The 17444-nt window shown below is 39.1% G+C and overlaps 1 protein-coding gene across 1 annotated transcript in view; it reads left to right on the forward strand.

Annotated features, from left to right (window-relative positions):
• LOC137193612 (phospholipid phosphatase-related protein type 4-like) overlaps nucleotides 1-17069 on the forward strand; it is a 42185-nt gene extending 25116 nt beyond the window's left edge. Inside the window, exons 5-11 of the mRNA XM_067604845.1 lie at nucleotides 1290-1347; nucleotides 1567-1740; nucleotides 4501-4636; nucleotides 6362-6590; nucleotides 10118-10730; nucleotides 12063-12213; nucleotides 13839-17069. Of these exons, the coding sequence (XP_067460946.1) occupies nucleotides 1290-1347; nucleotides 1567-1740; nucleotides 4501-4636; nucleotides 6362-6590; nucleotides 10118-10730; nucleotides 12063-12213; nucleotides 13839-14713 (2236 nt within the window). The 3' untranslated portion in view covers nucleotides 14714-17069. The remainder of the gene's footprint in view (nucleotides 1-1289; nucleotides 1348-1566; nucleotides 1741-4500; nucleotides 4637-6361; nucleotides 6591-10117; nucleotides 10731-12062; nucleotides 12214-13838) is intronic.
• The last annotated feature ends 375 nt before the right edge of the window (nucleotides 17070-17444 follow it).

The following is a 17444-nucleotide window of genomic DNA, read 5'->3' on the forward strand; positions in this document are numbered from 1 at the left end:
TTTGAGCTCATTATTTTGGTTTTCTGGCCCACAACTTTTTGGTTTTGATTCACTCTCACCGCTGTCATCAGTCATTTCCAGACGCAGCAGGCAGCTGTTTTTCAGAGAAAAACCTCTGAAACCCCAATGTACACTACCTGCTCAGCACCAAACAGCAGACACACACAGTTAAAGACTAGCTAGTGAACATAGTGGAGCATTTAGCAGCTAAAGATCCAGATATTTCCCTCAGGAGCTGAAGAAGACCAAAACAGAACTAAAAAAAGTGAATATTAGACTTTCATCAGGTGAACAGAAACACGACTCCAAATGAATGATAATCCATTCACTAATGATAGTTGCTCCATGTCTACTGGGTGTGTAATTTGGCAACGGTTTGCTAAAAAAATTTTACAGTTTGTTTCCGCTTTCCTCAAAAAAATCAGTTAGTGCAAGTTTAAATGCAAAAATGTGTGTGATGGATGCCGTGTCCCATGCAGTATGGTCTAAATGTTATTTAGAGGCTTCGATATTTGTATGACAACGCTCACATATGTACACTCCAGCCCTGCAATAAATCCTACATTTGTGGAACTTAAAATGTTCAGGTTTTGCTGAAACCTTGTTTGAGTGTTGGACTGCATTATACTGTATCAATGTTCTTGATATTTTGTCTCACCCCATTCAACATGCATGACAGAGAGAGAGAATGTTAAAAAAAACATATTTCAATATAGTGATATCCAATGCAATATAAACACTAACTACAAAAACAATCATAGAGATGAATCAACGCCTCTCTCCAACACAGTATCAATGTTATAGGTTTCACAAAGATTACGCAGGTGTATTTTATTGCATTTGATTGTGCAGGTGCACAAATATCTGAACTCAGTGTTAGCTCAGTATTAGCTGAAATTCTACATGACCAGTAGCGTCAATACAAACATATTAGTATCACTATCAGTTTTCAAAAGCCCATATCAAAATGTATAATAAAGTACACTGTAGTATCAGCACGATGTATAAAATATGCCTGTTAGTTTATTACTAGAATATATTTCTTTGTATTATCTGGCACAACACACATGAGAGGTCCAAACCTTATTGCCCTCTCTGTTATCCTTCATGCACTCATGCACTGCATTTATTAAACACACCTGCTCAAGCTGCCACACACACACACACCTCCAAGTTTCTTTGAAAGTCACTTCGCTGTTGCAGATGAATATTCAGCATTGTCCTTAGATGTCTGAACATTATAATTAGCATAAAGAACATTCTGTCTTTCTCTGTTTCTTTCTTTATAGAAAGTCTTTCCCCTCCCAACATGCAACTCTGGCTGCCTTTGCTGCTGTCTACATCTCAGTAAGTGAACACACACACACACACACACACACATTAGAAATTGAACTAGTGTTCAACTGTCCAGATTTGTTTTCCTAAATGATTTAAAAATGATGAAGTGCTCAAATGAACTGTGAATTAATATAACATGATATTATTAATACGTGGGATATGTCACAGGTGTGGGATTATCTGTTTTTTTGTATTACATTAAAAGTTCATTTAATCTGTGTATTTCAGATGTATTTCAACACGGTGCTGACAGACTCAGCTAAGCTGCTGAAGCCTCTCTTGGTGTTTTCTTTCGTCATGCTGGCCATCCTGGCCGGGTTAACCAGGATCATCCAGTTCAGGAACCACCCTGTCGATGTCTACTGTGGATGGTTACTGGGAGCAGCCATTGCTGTTTATCTGGTAATGCAGTCAACCAGTGGCAAGTGTTTGGATGGTTTTTGCAGGTTGTTGTTGAGCAGAATTTTGAGCAAAGACTGTTAAAAAGCTTTCAAACTTCCCCAAACTTCTTTGTGTAGCTTGAGCTGTCAGAAAATACATACTTTACCAGCAGAGGAGAAATCTACTAATTGACTAATCTTTGAACATGGCAGCATCGTTTCCATAGAGCACCTGCTGACCTCAATGCAAAGCCATCCTACTCTCAACCAATCAAGGGAGAGGCCCTGTCATGGATTAAACAGAGGAGGAAAACTTCAGGAAAATTAAAAATGGTCTCTGTACAGATGCAGCCAAGATGTTAATGCATGCTTTGATCTTTCCCCACATGTCTTATTGTGTTACATGTTGGAGACAGGCTGGAGAACCAGTCATCCTTGTACAAAAAACTTAAAACATTCTGGACAAATGACTTGAACCCTCCTACGTTACATGACATTGTTTACTTGTGTTCATCTCCCATAAAACTGTACTATACCTTTTCATTGCATTTGGGCAGTCAACATTCTCTGTGAAAGCCATAACTCAACGGATCACCCAATCAGAGGACATACAGTAAAGAGGTGCAGTTCTGTTACTACAGTAGCTTGAGATCTGCCTTTGGGCTGCAGATGAAAATGGCCTCTGTTACATCAAATTGCAACATTTATATTGAACATGGTCCCTTACAAATAAATTAAATAAAACAAGGAAATGAACATTGCACCTCAACTGCTAGCATTAACTTTTTGTCAAATAATCTGTCTCTCATTTTACTTTCCCTACCCTGTCCGTTTCCCCTTAGCCCCAAGCCAATCTTTTAAGAACGGCTCACAAATATGTAGTTTAATTTTTTCAAGAGGCTCAGTAATATCCTAAAACAGCTGTTCACTGTCGTTTTTATCAAACGTTATTTAAACAGGAGGAAATTGTGCATTTTCAGCGGTGGATTTATCCACATCTGATGCTCTACTGAGTATTTCTGGTAGCAGGACGGTGTGTGTCCTTCCAGTACAATAGTTTGCTTCATTGATGTGTTCTTAATAGTTTTTGGACAACAGTGGAGCTTTAGATAGAATATCATCAGACTTCTCCTTCTAGAGTTAGTTTGTAGTGGTTACCTAACAGGCAATGTGATGGGCTAGTATATCTGTAAGTTTCAATTGAGCTTACACACAGATTTAGACTTGTTAAACTGGAACTATGTTTGAGGTTGCAAAATAAAACATTTCAATATGTTTGTGCTAGGTTGCATTTTAAAATTAATAGTTAAACTGGAGATATCTAATTCCCACAGAGGACATATTATATAAATGTAATATGCTCTATTGTTACTGTAGTACATGTGGTTCAGTGTAGTTTCATGGACTGAAAGGAGACATGGTTGTTCAACTCATGTGTGGAAACTGGTGGATACGCATGCAGTATATTTAATACCTCCCACACACCATCACCCTCCAGCCCACACACACTCGGATAGACACGCCCACACACAGACATGAGCTGAACTAAAGCAATTACACTTGTGAGCCAACATGCACACACACCAACACAGCCCTCTAAACCGGCCTACTCATTTGTTGTTCAGCCTTCTCCTGCAAGAATAAACGTTTGCTACAGATTGGTGAGGTTTTAGTCCAGAATATCAACTATACATCAGATGATGTAGAATCACCAGTTATTTAAACTAAGAACATTATACATACGGGATGATTGCAATTGTTATGCAAATGAGTGTAAACTGATATAGGAAAGGTAGGATTTTTATTCTTCCCTTATGTGTTTCTGCACTATGTAGAGTTGTTCTACAGGCAATAATTCTGCACAGTACAGGCTTCATTTGGCTATTTTAAGTTGCTTTGTTTGGCATTGCATTATCATTAGAGGAGCAATTAAAAGAATAATACATAAATTGAGGCAGATTGGCAGCCTCCACTCTCTGTACTGCAGTGCATCAGTGCTACTCTGGCTCATTTGGCAGTACATCTGCTGACCACTTGACAACACAAAACAGAAACAGTCTTATATCTTTTTGAAGAATGGTGTTCATCCCTCCAGAAGAGTTCAGAGACTTGTAGAATCAATGCCAAGGCTGAGAAACATCATTCTTCATAAAGATATTCCCTCATTTGATGTTTTGATGATGGTGGTGGAGAGCGCTGTCAAACATGTCAGTCCAAAATCTCCAAGGTGTTCAACTGGTTTGAGATCTGGCGACACTACTTGAATGAGGCATTTTGCAAGAAGTTAGCTGTTGTTTTGTAAATGGCCTTCACTTGTTCACCAGTTTTTTGTTTTGCCTTGTGGGATAATTTGAGTCTTCTATGTAGTGTATAATTAGTCTCAGTAGAGAATTCAGCCCACAAAATGCCAGAGCCACAGAATGACTGCAGACAAATCTGTCTTGATTTTGAGAAACAAAATACTTAATGTACCACCTTGAAGTTATAGACTACATGGCCCAAACCTCATCTGCTATTCTGATACAGAACTGTCAGTTCAAACTAGGTCATTGTTACCTCTGACTTTGCTGACAACCAGTAAATTATTTGTTCTTAATGATTTTCTCTGTACTTTTGGTAATGATTATGTTGCATAACCTCCACTTGCAGTGAAACAAATCCAGTTTTGAATAATTCTTTAGTAAAAGCTTTGATGTTGGCTTGAGGATTTGCCAAACTCAGTTCTATACTTATGTCTTTGCCTCATGCTCCTCTATGGCTCACTGTGTATGTTTGTATGCAGGGTGTGTATGCAGTGGGGAATTTCCAACCCAGTGAAGATCGGTCCAGAAGTCAGCCGCCACCCCCCACCCTGAGAGAGCCCCCACTCTCCTCTCTCCCCAATGTGAGCCAATCAGCAATCAGCAACAGCCACCCAGGTAAAGCCATGGATGCCACGTGTTTGTTAGAATTACAGATCACATCACTCAATATGTCAGCTGCTAGAATACATTTCCATCGTGCCAAAATACTGCACACATAAGCATGTTATGATATGACCAGTAAAAAACCTCTGAACATGTGTACTTTAATGTGGTTCTTGTGCTGCGACATTGCTCAGTCCTACAATTCTGAGCATCATCTCAGTGTGCTAATGAGCACAGGTACACTGTGTACTAACAATGCAATGACTTTGAGCAAGGTGAAATGCCATTAAAAAATTCAGTGGAGATATATGTTTGCCCTAATACAAATCTGAAAAAAGCAAATCACGGAGACCAAGACATTACATCGAAACTGACTTAAAAAATGGGTTCACAGTTTTTCAAGTCTGTCTTAAAACAACAGTCAGGAGCCCAAATGAACATTGAAACATGTTTTTCTTGCTGTAATCATTCCTCCTGTTCATACTGACCATTAGAAGATCCCTTCATGATGCACTTACAATGTAACTGATGGGGAAAAATCCATAGTGCTCCTTCTGTGTAAAAATGTATTTAAAAGTTTATCTGAAGCTAAAATGAAGCTTCAGCTTCTTTCAACATTACAGTCTTTTTAGTGTCAAAGTCCCTCTTTTTGTTACTATACTTCCACCACAGCTCAACAGGGAAACACTGTCTGAGGAAACACAAAGAGGGAATTTGATGCTAAAAAGACTGTAAATGTGGCAGATATCCACTTGATATGACTAACTCAGACTGATGAAGCCTCATATAAGCTTCACATCAACTTGTAAATGTATTTTTGCACAAAATGACTGTGTGGACACACTGTGGATTTTGGCCTCCATCACTTACATTGAAAGCACATTTGAGGGGGATCTTTTAATAGTCAGTATGAACAGGAGGAATGATTACAGCGAGGAAAACCTCTTTCACTGTTCATATGGACACCTGACTGTTGGTTTAAGACACACTTGAAAAACTGTGAACCTGTCCTTTAATTAAAGAAACAGTACTATAAGACCCAGTGGGGCCTGCCACAAATTGAAAAATGATATCTGAACATCCACTAAATATCACACAGACACTATCCAGTAAAGTGTCACTTAATTGTAAACTAACTGTAAACCTAAAGGTTTGCATCAGCTGCTTACATTTGTGGAAGTGGAAGACTACCTTGCTTTGCAGATCTTGTTTGTCTTGGTGTTATGCCTCATTCAAATAAAACCAAATTACACCAAGATTGGGTTTACCGGTTTTAGATGTGGCACCCAAAGCAGATGTTAGACTGTTAATGATGCAGGTGCTAGGAGCACCAGGAATAATTATGAGGATCTCCAATTTGGGGTCATTCAACCGTAGGAAATATTTGGACATCCAGCACTTGATATCAGCAAGTTAAGTTATAATGAAAGGCATATTTGTTGTAAAAGGCTGGCTGACTAGTACTCTACATGACCAGTAAACTGATCATGATATGTAAAATTAGAAGACTAAGATTAATTAACTTGAAACTGAAAACACCATACCTGCATAGAAAATGAAACCCACACTCTCAGAATTTAAGCAGAGAATGTAACATGGACCCTTTGTTTCAAAACCAAGCAGTCTTAACATTTTTATTTTAACTATATGATGTTTTTTCATTCACTCACCAAAATCATCCCCCATTTTTTTGACTTGACTTCAGCAGTTTGACCTTTCCGTGCTGTTCTCTGATAGGCCACCACACCCTGGCTCCCAGCCAACCAGAGCCCATCATCACGAGGACCTCATCCCACACCTTGTCCCCCAACCAAGCAGAGCCGATCCTCACACGAAGCTCCTCCTACCGAGAGCCCTCTCTAAGCAATCTGAAGAGAGCTAGTGCTGAGGTGGAAGTGATAAGTCCGTCCAGTCCCCTAGGCAACCGTGACAACATGATGACCTTCAGCAGCAGCACACTGCCAAGGTAACTGTTTTTAATTCATCTTTTATCCACAGGTTTGGTATAAGAGAAAAAAAGGTTTTCCAACTTTGCTTATCCATAACACATCAGCTGTGTCCAAAATACCATGGTCACTGAAATTTCTGTATTCTGATTGGATGGAATTTATAACCAGACACCAACAAAGCAAGAGTTTGTTTGCATTTCTAAATTAAAGCGCCAATATTCAACTGTAGTTAAGAACATCACCAGTGGGGTGTAGCTAAAGAGCTTGGAGTTAGTGTTATTTGTGCAACCACAAAAGAGAGCTTTTGAAATAACATTAGCAGTGGTGAAACTGCAAGTGCGCATCATTTCTACCTCGCGTGTCTTGTGTTCCTCGGAGCATTGGTTGTGCATGTTCTCAGAGGTCAAAGCTACGCATCCGTAAGATGCAATTTAGCACATGACCAGCGAGGGGCAGTATCAGAAAGTAAGGTCAACAGCAGACTCAATGGTGTAAACTGTTGAAGAGAGAAACTCATCAAGCTTGTCCACAACTGCCCACATCGATATGATGTCACTATGCCGCTCCACAGTGTCAAATATGCATGGCAGAATAGCAGGTGTTAGATTGCTACAAAGTCGCCTCTGCTTCTGTAAAAGAAAGCATGTATATCAGAGGCCTAATGTGACCAGAATCTGTGCGTGTGAGATAAAGTTAGTTTAATATCCAAGTGGTTAAATTTGGTCTGATCTGAAGTTATGAATGCATGTATTAGCAGGGAAGGAAAGTCCAACACATGCTGCCATTTTGGTGTGTTGTGTCTGTGGTTTAGGGAACAGGATCATTAACTTCAGGTGATTGTCTACACTTGATGCTCCACCTTTTGAATGGTGCTTTGCAATCAGCCCTGCTGCTCTTATTTGGAGCTAGAGGCCTGCTTATCTGAGTGAGCCACTTGTTTGAACCATCTGCATAGTTAACCTTTACAGATTTTGCTCCCTGCTTTGTTAATGTCATCTAAAAATATTTTCCTACACAGCCAAACTGTAAACTGCCGTTTTGGTATGCAAAGTAATTGGAGGACACTGCTGCAGGTAATAAGCTGATCCAGTTTACTGCAGTGACAACAAGTTAAGATCAGACCATGTCTACAACAGTGGCATGGTAGCGTTAATGAGGTTAATTTCCTGGGAAATGGCAGCAGACTTTGGTGAGAATTACCAGGATTATTCATTCCCAATATCAGTTTATTACTAGCTGGCCTAGCTAGCTACTAATTGTTTCAATGTGGTGGAAAAATGCTTTACAGTTTACACAAAGCAGCCAGAGGAAGTAGATTTTTGGGTTTATCTACTGCAGGATAAGCCTAGGATTTATCAAGCAGTTCCTTTGAGTAGTGTTGAATGTAGTAACAGATGCATACAGTGCCCACGGGATAATGTTAGCCTCAGGAAGACACTTTTTCAGTTTGAGTCTCAAATCTTGCCTTTTTATTGTTGATATAAATATTAACTAATATTAAGCTAATATTAAGCTTTTTCTTACAGCTCTGCAGACAGCAGCCACTACCAGCTGCAAATTTTTGTAATCCTCTTTAAGGACCCTGGGTAGAACATTATTTGGCCGAAGCTTTGGCTATGGCTAAGTAGCACTGAGTTAGCTGGAGCTGGAGGCACGAGGATTTTGCAGAAGTGGTTCATACACAAATGAAAGTTTTTGTGAATGATTTGTGGACATTTTAAGCTGTATCTCCCTAAAGGAGTAGGAGGGGAAGGTCTGGTACTTGAGGGTATGGGCGGGCTAAATGCTAACTGATGATGATGAGTCCTTTCAGCCATCCACTTCATTTAGCAGTAATACCCCACACAGTGGCTGAGACAACCATCTTTGACTCAAGCATAGCTACACATTGAGACTGAAAGGTTTAATTCATCTGAACAGCTTGTCTTGTCACAGCTGTTTGTCCTCTGTGCCATAGCATGGAGGGAATATCATAATGAATAAATTCATCTACATGATCAGACCATTTATCAGAGTAGATCATTCACTGTTTGCATATGGTGCAAAACATCATATAATCACTCGTTATTCAACACAATTGACTCAGTCTGACCATGTGGAGACAATTTATTTTATTGGAATATACTGTATACTACTGCAAGCAATCGGTTTGTTCCCCTGTCATCTTTGTCTTTGGTAGAAACATGGAGAGAAGCAGAACAGTGATTCAGGATGTAAATTGCCTGTTCATCTGAAGATGAAGCATGAAAGTCTGTGTGGGTGTAACTGAGAAAACAACTCATTTTAAGTATTTTTCAGAGCACCACACTAAAGCAACACTGACACACGAGGCTCTGTGGAACATGGTGGAAGTTCCTCAATTAACTGGAATCCTCCTGGATGACACACAGATTTTTGAGTAACTCACCAAAGTCCTGACTGCCCCAGATTTTAAAAAGAGAGACAGTAGGGGGTGTCACTAATGACTTAGAGAAACAGTGCAGTTTTGGTATGACGTATGTGCACCGACACACATGGGAGTTGTTGAGGTGGTACTGCGATGTGGATTCTTCCTGTCATGTAGTCAAACTGCCCCTGTGGTCCTGTTTGGCTCCTCATTTTAATTATTTTTTATGGATCTGAAATGGTCCAGAACAACGCAGTAAGCAAATGTGTTATTTACTCCCCAAGCTCATTTCATTTCAGGCATTCTTTTTAGTTGATAGCGATTCTCTCAGACACAAGGGCATCAGTGGGAACTGCTTTCGTGCTGGGTCATTTTCTCCATCACAAAATTCTGAAGTGCTGTGGTACACAATGTACTGCTTTTGAAAGAGAGGGCAAGAAATGATTTGATTCATCATGATGTGCAAGACTCCACTTTCTAACTGTGTTATACTGTAGTTGCTACTGGCAAAATCAGTCCAAATTCAGCCATTCACAGCACAACAATAGAGCTAATAATAAATGTTAGGCACTATAGTAGCTTTGCACAAACAGTAACAGGCTACAACATATACAGATATGCAGCTGGAGTTGACCAAAATGTGTTTGTTGTTTCTTTTCCTTTATCTATGGATTCTGGTAAGGTGTCATGGGGGAAAATGAAAATTGTGCCCACAAATTACTTCCAGATATGGTCAGGCTCTATATGTAAGGAGCCAAGATGAAGATTTCACCTTTGTGTCCAAGATTTATTCGAGAGCACATAATGTTAATATGTTTCATCATTTGGGAAAACAATTTGTTAATTTGGGTACAAATTAGTAATTTGTGCCGCCACTTTATTAATTTGAGAGAACAGTAGATTATTTCAAGAGCATGAATTTGTAATTTATGTGCACAAATTTGTCTTCTTTCTGTATGACACCCGCCAGGCTCCATAATACTCCCCCATTGTGGTTGTTGTTCATTTCAGCTAATCAGGTTGTGGTTAGCACAATGGTAACTTGGCTGTGGTCAACACTGAGCAAATGAGCACACAAGGTCTCTTCAATAAAATGCAGATGCACTCTTGCCACAATCTGTCTTGTTGCTCACACAGTTTCCTTGGCTCTTCCTCCAGGTCCCATGGAGGCTCTTCACTGGAGGAGGGCCGCATTCCTCGGCGTCACGCCTCCATCCACGCCTCGATGGACTCAACCCGATCCAAGCAGCTTCTCAGCCAATGGAAGAATAAGAATGACAACAGGAAGCTGTCCCTGCAGGTGATGGATGGAATAAGACCAACCTCCTCCTCATCTCCTCAGAGGAACATGGAACTGCGCTGCTCCTCTGAACCCTCTGCCATGGGCCTGGAGGCAGAGCTCCGCGGTGTAACCCACCTGCCTTCAACTGGCCAGGAAACAGAGTTGCGTGCTGGGGGCCACATCCCAGCTCAGTATATGAAACTAGCAGCTAGCTCTGTTCCTATGGCCAATCATAACCACATGGCCCATAATGGCAGCACAGGGCTGGCTGGTGGGGCCAGAGTGTCCATCCAGTCCCGGCCCGGATCCTCCCAGTTGGTTCACATTCCTGAGGAGGAAAACCCCAACTGCAGGGATCAGGAAAGTGAATCAGAAGACAGTATTATGGATGGGGGTGGGTCAGTTAGAGAAAAGTGGCTGAGAGTGGCGGAGAAGACCACCATACCCTGCAGACCACTCAGTGCTGGAGGACAGCCTCGTCTCATGCAGGTTCATCCTTCTTTTTCTCTTCCGACTTCAATCTATCTATCTAGTTGACTTGATTAACTGATGAACATAACAGTAAACCAGCAACAGTTCTGATTAGATTAAATCGGCCAAAAATTTGAAGAACAGAAATGCCAAAAATATGTTTCGAAACAGTGTCACCGTTGTATAGTTTGTCCACCAGAGACTAGTGAAGAGTTTATTTTTCAACCGTAAAATGTCCTACCCAGCATATTTCACGGTCACAACGGTTAAAAAAAAACAAATTTAAGGGAACCTTATCAGAAATGTTTATTTATGTTCTGGGTTGTGTAAAAAAAAATAATGTCAGCCAATAGATTATCATCAGATTTGTTTGAACTCTCCAATATACTATATCGGGCGGGCTATAGTTCTAATAATGGGTTACTAATTGAAGTCATTTATCAAGTAAATTTCTCAGAGGTCTGGTGGTTCCAGCTCCTTAAATATGAGGTTTTTCTGATTTTCATTGCAAATTGAATGCCATAGTTTGTGGCTTTGTAGTTCTGACCGTTGGTCGGCCATGTATAGCCATCATTTTTGGGCTCTGATAATTTATTTGTCATGTCATTATTTTATAGATCAAATAATTCAATGATTAATTCACAAATCAGATAAAGTAGATTAGTCAATAACAAAAATAATTTTTGTTTAGCAAAATAATCTTACTCTATGGCCCATAGTTGATATGTCTGCAACTGGAGTTGGCTCAAAATAATTCAGCTGCACCGTGTACACAGGTCTGATGAGAGCAAAAGACTGAAGATACTGAAGATTTGCTTACAAGCAAATAACGGCATTTATGTGCTATAATCAGTTTTGTGATAATAATCTTATATGCATAGTGATTCAAAATTATTTGAAAAGAATATTAGAAAAATAAGCATAATATGCTCAAACCTGACAGATTTAACAACCGTGTGATGATTAACTTTTTAATACAAATCGAATAGTTATTTACAGAAAAAAATGGATAAAACAAACTCTGAAGTAGCAAATACTGAAGCACTGAGTTATGTAGTTGTGTTGATGCTCTAACCTCCATGTGATTAAGATAATGATGTACTGAGTTTATTTGCTGTAGAGAAGAGTGGTTTGTTGACATTTTTTCCTACTTTTTTCCTTACTTTAATTTTTAGTTTTATCACTGTGAAATAACATAACTTCAGTACAAGCTGTATGTTTTGTGGACAGCTGTAACAGTATCATTAGTAATACTCCAGCAACTTGAAAAGCAGGTCAGTAATAATGAGTAAGTATTCCAGCAGCAAAATTTGGAATAGCTCACATTTCACTGTATTTCTCATATTCCAGGTGATAGCCTTATCCAAACAGCAGGGCCTGCTCCACTCTCCTCGGTCGGAGGATGGCGGCAGCACCGTCAGCTGCACAGGATCCATACGGTACCGAGCGCTGACGGACCAGGACCCATCACCACCAGCCTCCACCACCGGAGCAGTGGGAGGTCTGTACCGCTCAAAGAGTTGTCTTATATACATATATATGGTGTGCGGTGAAACAGATTACAGATTACTACATGTAGAATTTTAACATCAATGAATCATTACTACATTAATGAGAAATCAGTGTCATTAATATAAACAAATTAGCCACCCACAGGGAAGACTGGCAGTCTTAACTGCCCTTCCCTGCACTTTGTATTATTGCTGAACACTACAAGATAGATTGTTTATGACACAAAATAGAAGAGAGTCCTGCTCTTCCAGTGAGATGGAGATCAAATTTTATGACCATGGTAGATGGTAGGAATAAAAGTTTCTTTCAACATATGTATCCTTTCTTTTCATTTCTGTTTATTAGACAAATATAAACAGATGTTTGAAAGTGATACACAGAAAAATTTCATTATGAACATGTACATTTTAGTGGATGAGCACATTTCATAGCCTGTTACACCCATTCATTTGCAATGTCTGGGTATCATTTAAATTTTTCCAATTTGAAATTTACCAATATAACACCTTTTCAACACCTTACTATGAGATTTATCAACATGGTTTTGTTTTTTCGTTTTAATAAAAAAGCAAAAAGTTCTCAAATGCTAAATGTTGTCTAAACACAAGCAGCTGTATAAGAACTGTGCCTAAATAAATAAAAAACTAAAATTAGATTAGATTTTTTAAATCTAGAGCAGATTGCATCAGATTTAGATGCCTGAACTAACATGACAGGGACATAAAACAGAGCCAATGATCAGTTAAGTTCAGCATTCAGTCATTTTCAGAGTCAGATGGATCTCAGTATCAACTCTGTGCTCACAGCACAGTGGTAGGTCTTTACTTAATCTTTACACAAAGACTGGAAGCAGAAGGAAGCAGCTACTTTAGCTATGTACTTTCTATCTGACATAAGACTGATTGTGGTTTGGACAGTATGAAGGATGGCAGGGAGTGAGGCCTAATTTATCATAGACTGGACTCTTCTTAGCTCTTCTTGGCCTCTTAGCAGTAGTTACAACATTATGAGCACAGAGGCTTTATTTTAGATGGCCAATCAATTTATTGGTTGTTTTACCACTTTCGGTCAGAGCAACAACCTGTAAACACAACACTGACATATTATCACCTTATACAGGGTATTAGGGTATGTGTTAGCTAACAGTTGCCTATCTACACATCCAGCAGACACAAAGCAACATTAGCATTCATTTGAAGTCATGTTTCTGTCCACCTGAGCTAGTCAGTAACTGTGTCTACTGTTTGGTGCTGGCAGGTAGTGTATGCTGGGTTTATTAGTGTGTTTCACCTGATAACAAGACACTCACTGCTGCTGGAAACAAATTTGGTGAAGGCATTGAGACTGAACCAAAACAGTAAAGTTGTGGGCCATAAAAAAAAACAATGAGCTGAAAGATGCTAGAGGGGAACTGCAGAGTTTGATGATAATTCTCTGGGGGTTTCGTCCCTTCTAGCGACACCTTTCACATTACACATAGTCATTTGACCCATTGTTAACATAAAATAGTGATAATATTGCAGCTTTAAATATTCAAGATCATGATGATTATTGCTATTACATTGGCAGTAGAAGGCCATACTATTGAGTCACTAATTTCTTTTGTTCTTTTAGGAGGAGGTTTGGAAAGATCTGGCAGTATAGTCCGTGTTGAAGCCCACCCAGAGTCCAGATCAAACAAACCAGTGGTGAAACCTCCAAGCACTGATGGAAGTGGCTCTTGGCGATGGAAACCACCAGAGCAACGACCGTCACTCCGACAGTCAGCTTTCACCCTCAATGACCTGAACAGACATACGGACAGCTGTGATTCACTGAGAGATGGAGGGTCATTGGATGGACGGAGGAGTGTGACAGGGACCGAAACGGAGAGTGAAGGTGGAGGAGAAGGTGGTGGAGGAGGTGTATACACCAACCATCCACATGTTGTACATCCCTTACATCCACTACATCCCAATAACCCCAACAACTTCCAGCACCCCAACTTTAATCCCAACAACCCCAACTTTAACAACATTCATGCTAACTTCAATTCCAATTTGCCGTTTACCCCCACCGCCATCTTTGCTCCTCCTTTCCATCCCCATCCTCAAGCCGTCACTACCATCAGGGTCACCCCGGTGGAAGGGACAGCTGCCAGCAGCGATGGCGGCTCAGACTGCCAGTCGGTTGCCTCGTCCAGCCGTGAATCCACCCTGAGAAGGAAGAGTGGCAGCAACATTGTCCACATCCCCGATCGAGGGCCCACCCCCGACCTCCACAACAACCACCGTCTTTGTGACGACAGTAACCGCCTCGACAATGAGAGCAGCAACCGTTTCCATGAAAACCTTCGAAGTTTTCAAGACAACCCCATCCACCCCAATCATCCCAACAGGCAGTTGCAGGGGATGTTTAGCCGCCCGGGCCCAACTCCTCCCCCTACCTTACCCCGCCCTATCCTGACTCACACTCCACCTCCAACTCTGGGCTTGGCCTATAAAGAATGATATGCTCAGTGTTAAGTTCATCCATCTACACCTGAAATGAAGATTTGCCCTGACTAACCAGTGCATACTAGCAGTGGAGATTTGCTTCTTGGGCCAACATACAGAACTTCTGTTTTGGCCAAAAATTAAAGGAAATTCAGTTAAATCAGTCCACCACCCAGGGTTAGCCAACAGGGCTTCTTAGCCCTATCCACAACCTCTCACCAGGCCAATTAGGGCATACTATATGGCCATTTGTGTCCCTCCAGCCTCCCAACTGGTTTAGTACCAAACGGAATAAAATGTGTCTTGCTTGGAGAGGGGCTGTAGGCTTATTAAAACCTATAAGGAATAGGTCCATGATCTACTTAAGGTCAAAACCCATAGAGTATGGACACAATTAGCCCTGCCCCCAGTCTCCAACTGGTCTATAAGGATGGACAATAGTCAGGGTCCATCTTAAGTGGTGAGTTTGATTCAACTTTTCTTCTACTTCTTTTTTATCTTGCTGGACATGCCAGTTAATTTTTTGTAAATCTAACAAATTGAGTGCATTTGCTTCATAGGCACAAAGATAATGGGCTAAATAAACTGCTGACCGTTGACTCACTTTTAAGGAGAGACTCCAGCCTCCTCAGGCTGTCCCATAGCTCCCAGCTATCAAGGATGAATTCAGCCTAATGACATTGCCCCCTTCTCCTCTGACTGATAGGTCAGCTGTGTATGGGAACATTTCTATCACTAATATTTATACATATATTCTCAGCTTTCATCCTGTTGTCAAACACAGGTCACATATCAATATATAAACGTTACAGTGTAACCACATGCCATTAGATGGGGATTTGCATTTTAAAGCCCATAACTGTGCTGTATTTGTACATATGAGCTTGGGTGGCCACAGTGAAAATGAAACCCATGGTCTTAATAGTGTCTGGTGTTTGGGCTATGAGGGGTCCCTTTTGGGCAATAACAGTATCACTTTGTTCACAGTGGTATTGTGTTTGTGTTGAATGAGAACAATATCATGGGGCATACATTGTATTTAAATATAGTAAAACAAATGCTTTGTTTTTTACATGCTGTTGTTTAATGGTGTGCAGTATATAAAATATCCTTACTGTGTAGTAGCTGTACTGTACACTGACACATGCAGCATGTGAATCATCCAAAAAAAAACAGACCATACTCATACTCACAAGACTGATGTTAGTTAACCATTTCTTTTTCCAAGTTTGATTCATTTTACCAACCCTTCATGTGCCCCAGCATTGTGGGTGTAATTTAGCCAAGGTATTAAGGCTACTGCTGGGCAAAAATAATCTGAGATTTCTTGAATTAAGTTGTAATATTTTTAGAAAAAAGTCACAATGTTATGAGATAATTTTGTTGTGAAAAGGGTCATATTATATTACAAGAATAGTCTTAATTTTACTATTACAAAGGAGAGTTTTAATCTTTTGGGAAAAAATATAATATTATAATAATAAAGTGTAATTTTACAAGAAAATACATTATTACAAGAATAAAGTCATACATTTACAAATGTATTAAAAGAATTTTTTGAGAAAAGGTCATTATATTTCAAGAATAAAGAGTCATATTACAAGAATTTACAATTTTGAGACATCATGAAGCATAATTTTACATGAAACAAATTTACAATATAAAGTTATAATTTTACAATGATATGTCATAATAGTACAAAATAAGTTGTAATTTTGCAGTAGAAAGTTGTAAGATTGCAAGAATAAGGTCAAAATTTTACAATGAAATGTAACATTACCAGATAACATCATACTTAGAAAGAAAATTACATAGTATCACAAGAATAATGCCTTGATTTTATAATATAAAGTCAAATCTTTACAAGAATAAAATCATGTATTTACAATAATAATATGAGAAAAGTGATAACATTACAAGAATAAAGTCATACTTTTAGGGTGGAAAAGTCATAATATAAAGATATAGTATACAGAGAAAAAGGTTGTTTGTATTCAGAAAACAGCAAAATTATATATTTATTGATTAGATTGGGTAGATTAGATCATGTATGCATGTTTTACCATTGCCTAACTGTCCATAAGGTTACGAACTTTTCTTGCAAAAGTCTTGTGTTTGTCTATGATATTAAGGTGCTTATTTTTTAAACCTATAAATGCAGATCCTCCACCATCCTCATTGTGATGCACAAGCTGACAAACTGCTCTCACCTGGTTACTCCAAGGGAATCTTAAAATAAAAGTTAGTGTCAAAATATTTTTTCTTTAAAAAAATCACAATCTTATTTTCATAATATTACAACTTTCTCATAAAATTACAACTTCATCTTCATTTATAAACTACAACATCTCATTCTTGTAAATGTATGACTTTTTCCCTAATATTTTAACATTTTTGTAAAATTATGTATTTATCTCATAATATTACAACTTTTTTCTGATACAATCATGACTTAATTCTTGTAAAATCTTTATTTTTTCTTTATATGCATATTACAACGTTTTCATAAAATTATAAGTATTCTTTCTTCCCCTGAAACTGTGGCCCCAATATTCTGTTTGTCTCTGTGTAATATTCCACACAAAATTGCATCAGTATTTTGCATGTGGGATTGAATTCATAAAGTATAAAACAAAAGTGTAAAGTATAAAACTTTCTGACATTTCTACTGAGAGGATGTTAGAGGAAAAAAAATTGAATTTTTACCTTTTTAAATGTTTTGTTTACTGATTACCAGACACAGCAC

This window comes from Thunnus thynnus, chromosome 12 (genome assembly GCF_963924715.1).
Source record: "Thunnus thynnus chromosome 12, fThuThy2.1, whole genome shotgun sequence".
Classification (NCBI taxonomy): domain Eukaryota; kingdom Metazoa; phylum Chordata; class Actinopteri; order Scombriformes; family Scombridae; genus Thunnus; species Thunnus thynnus.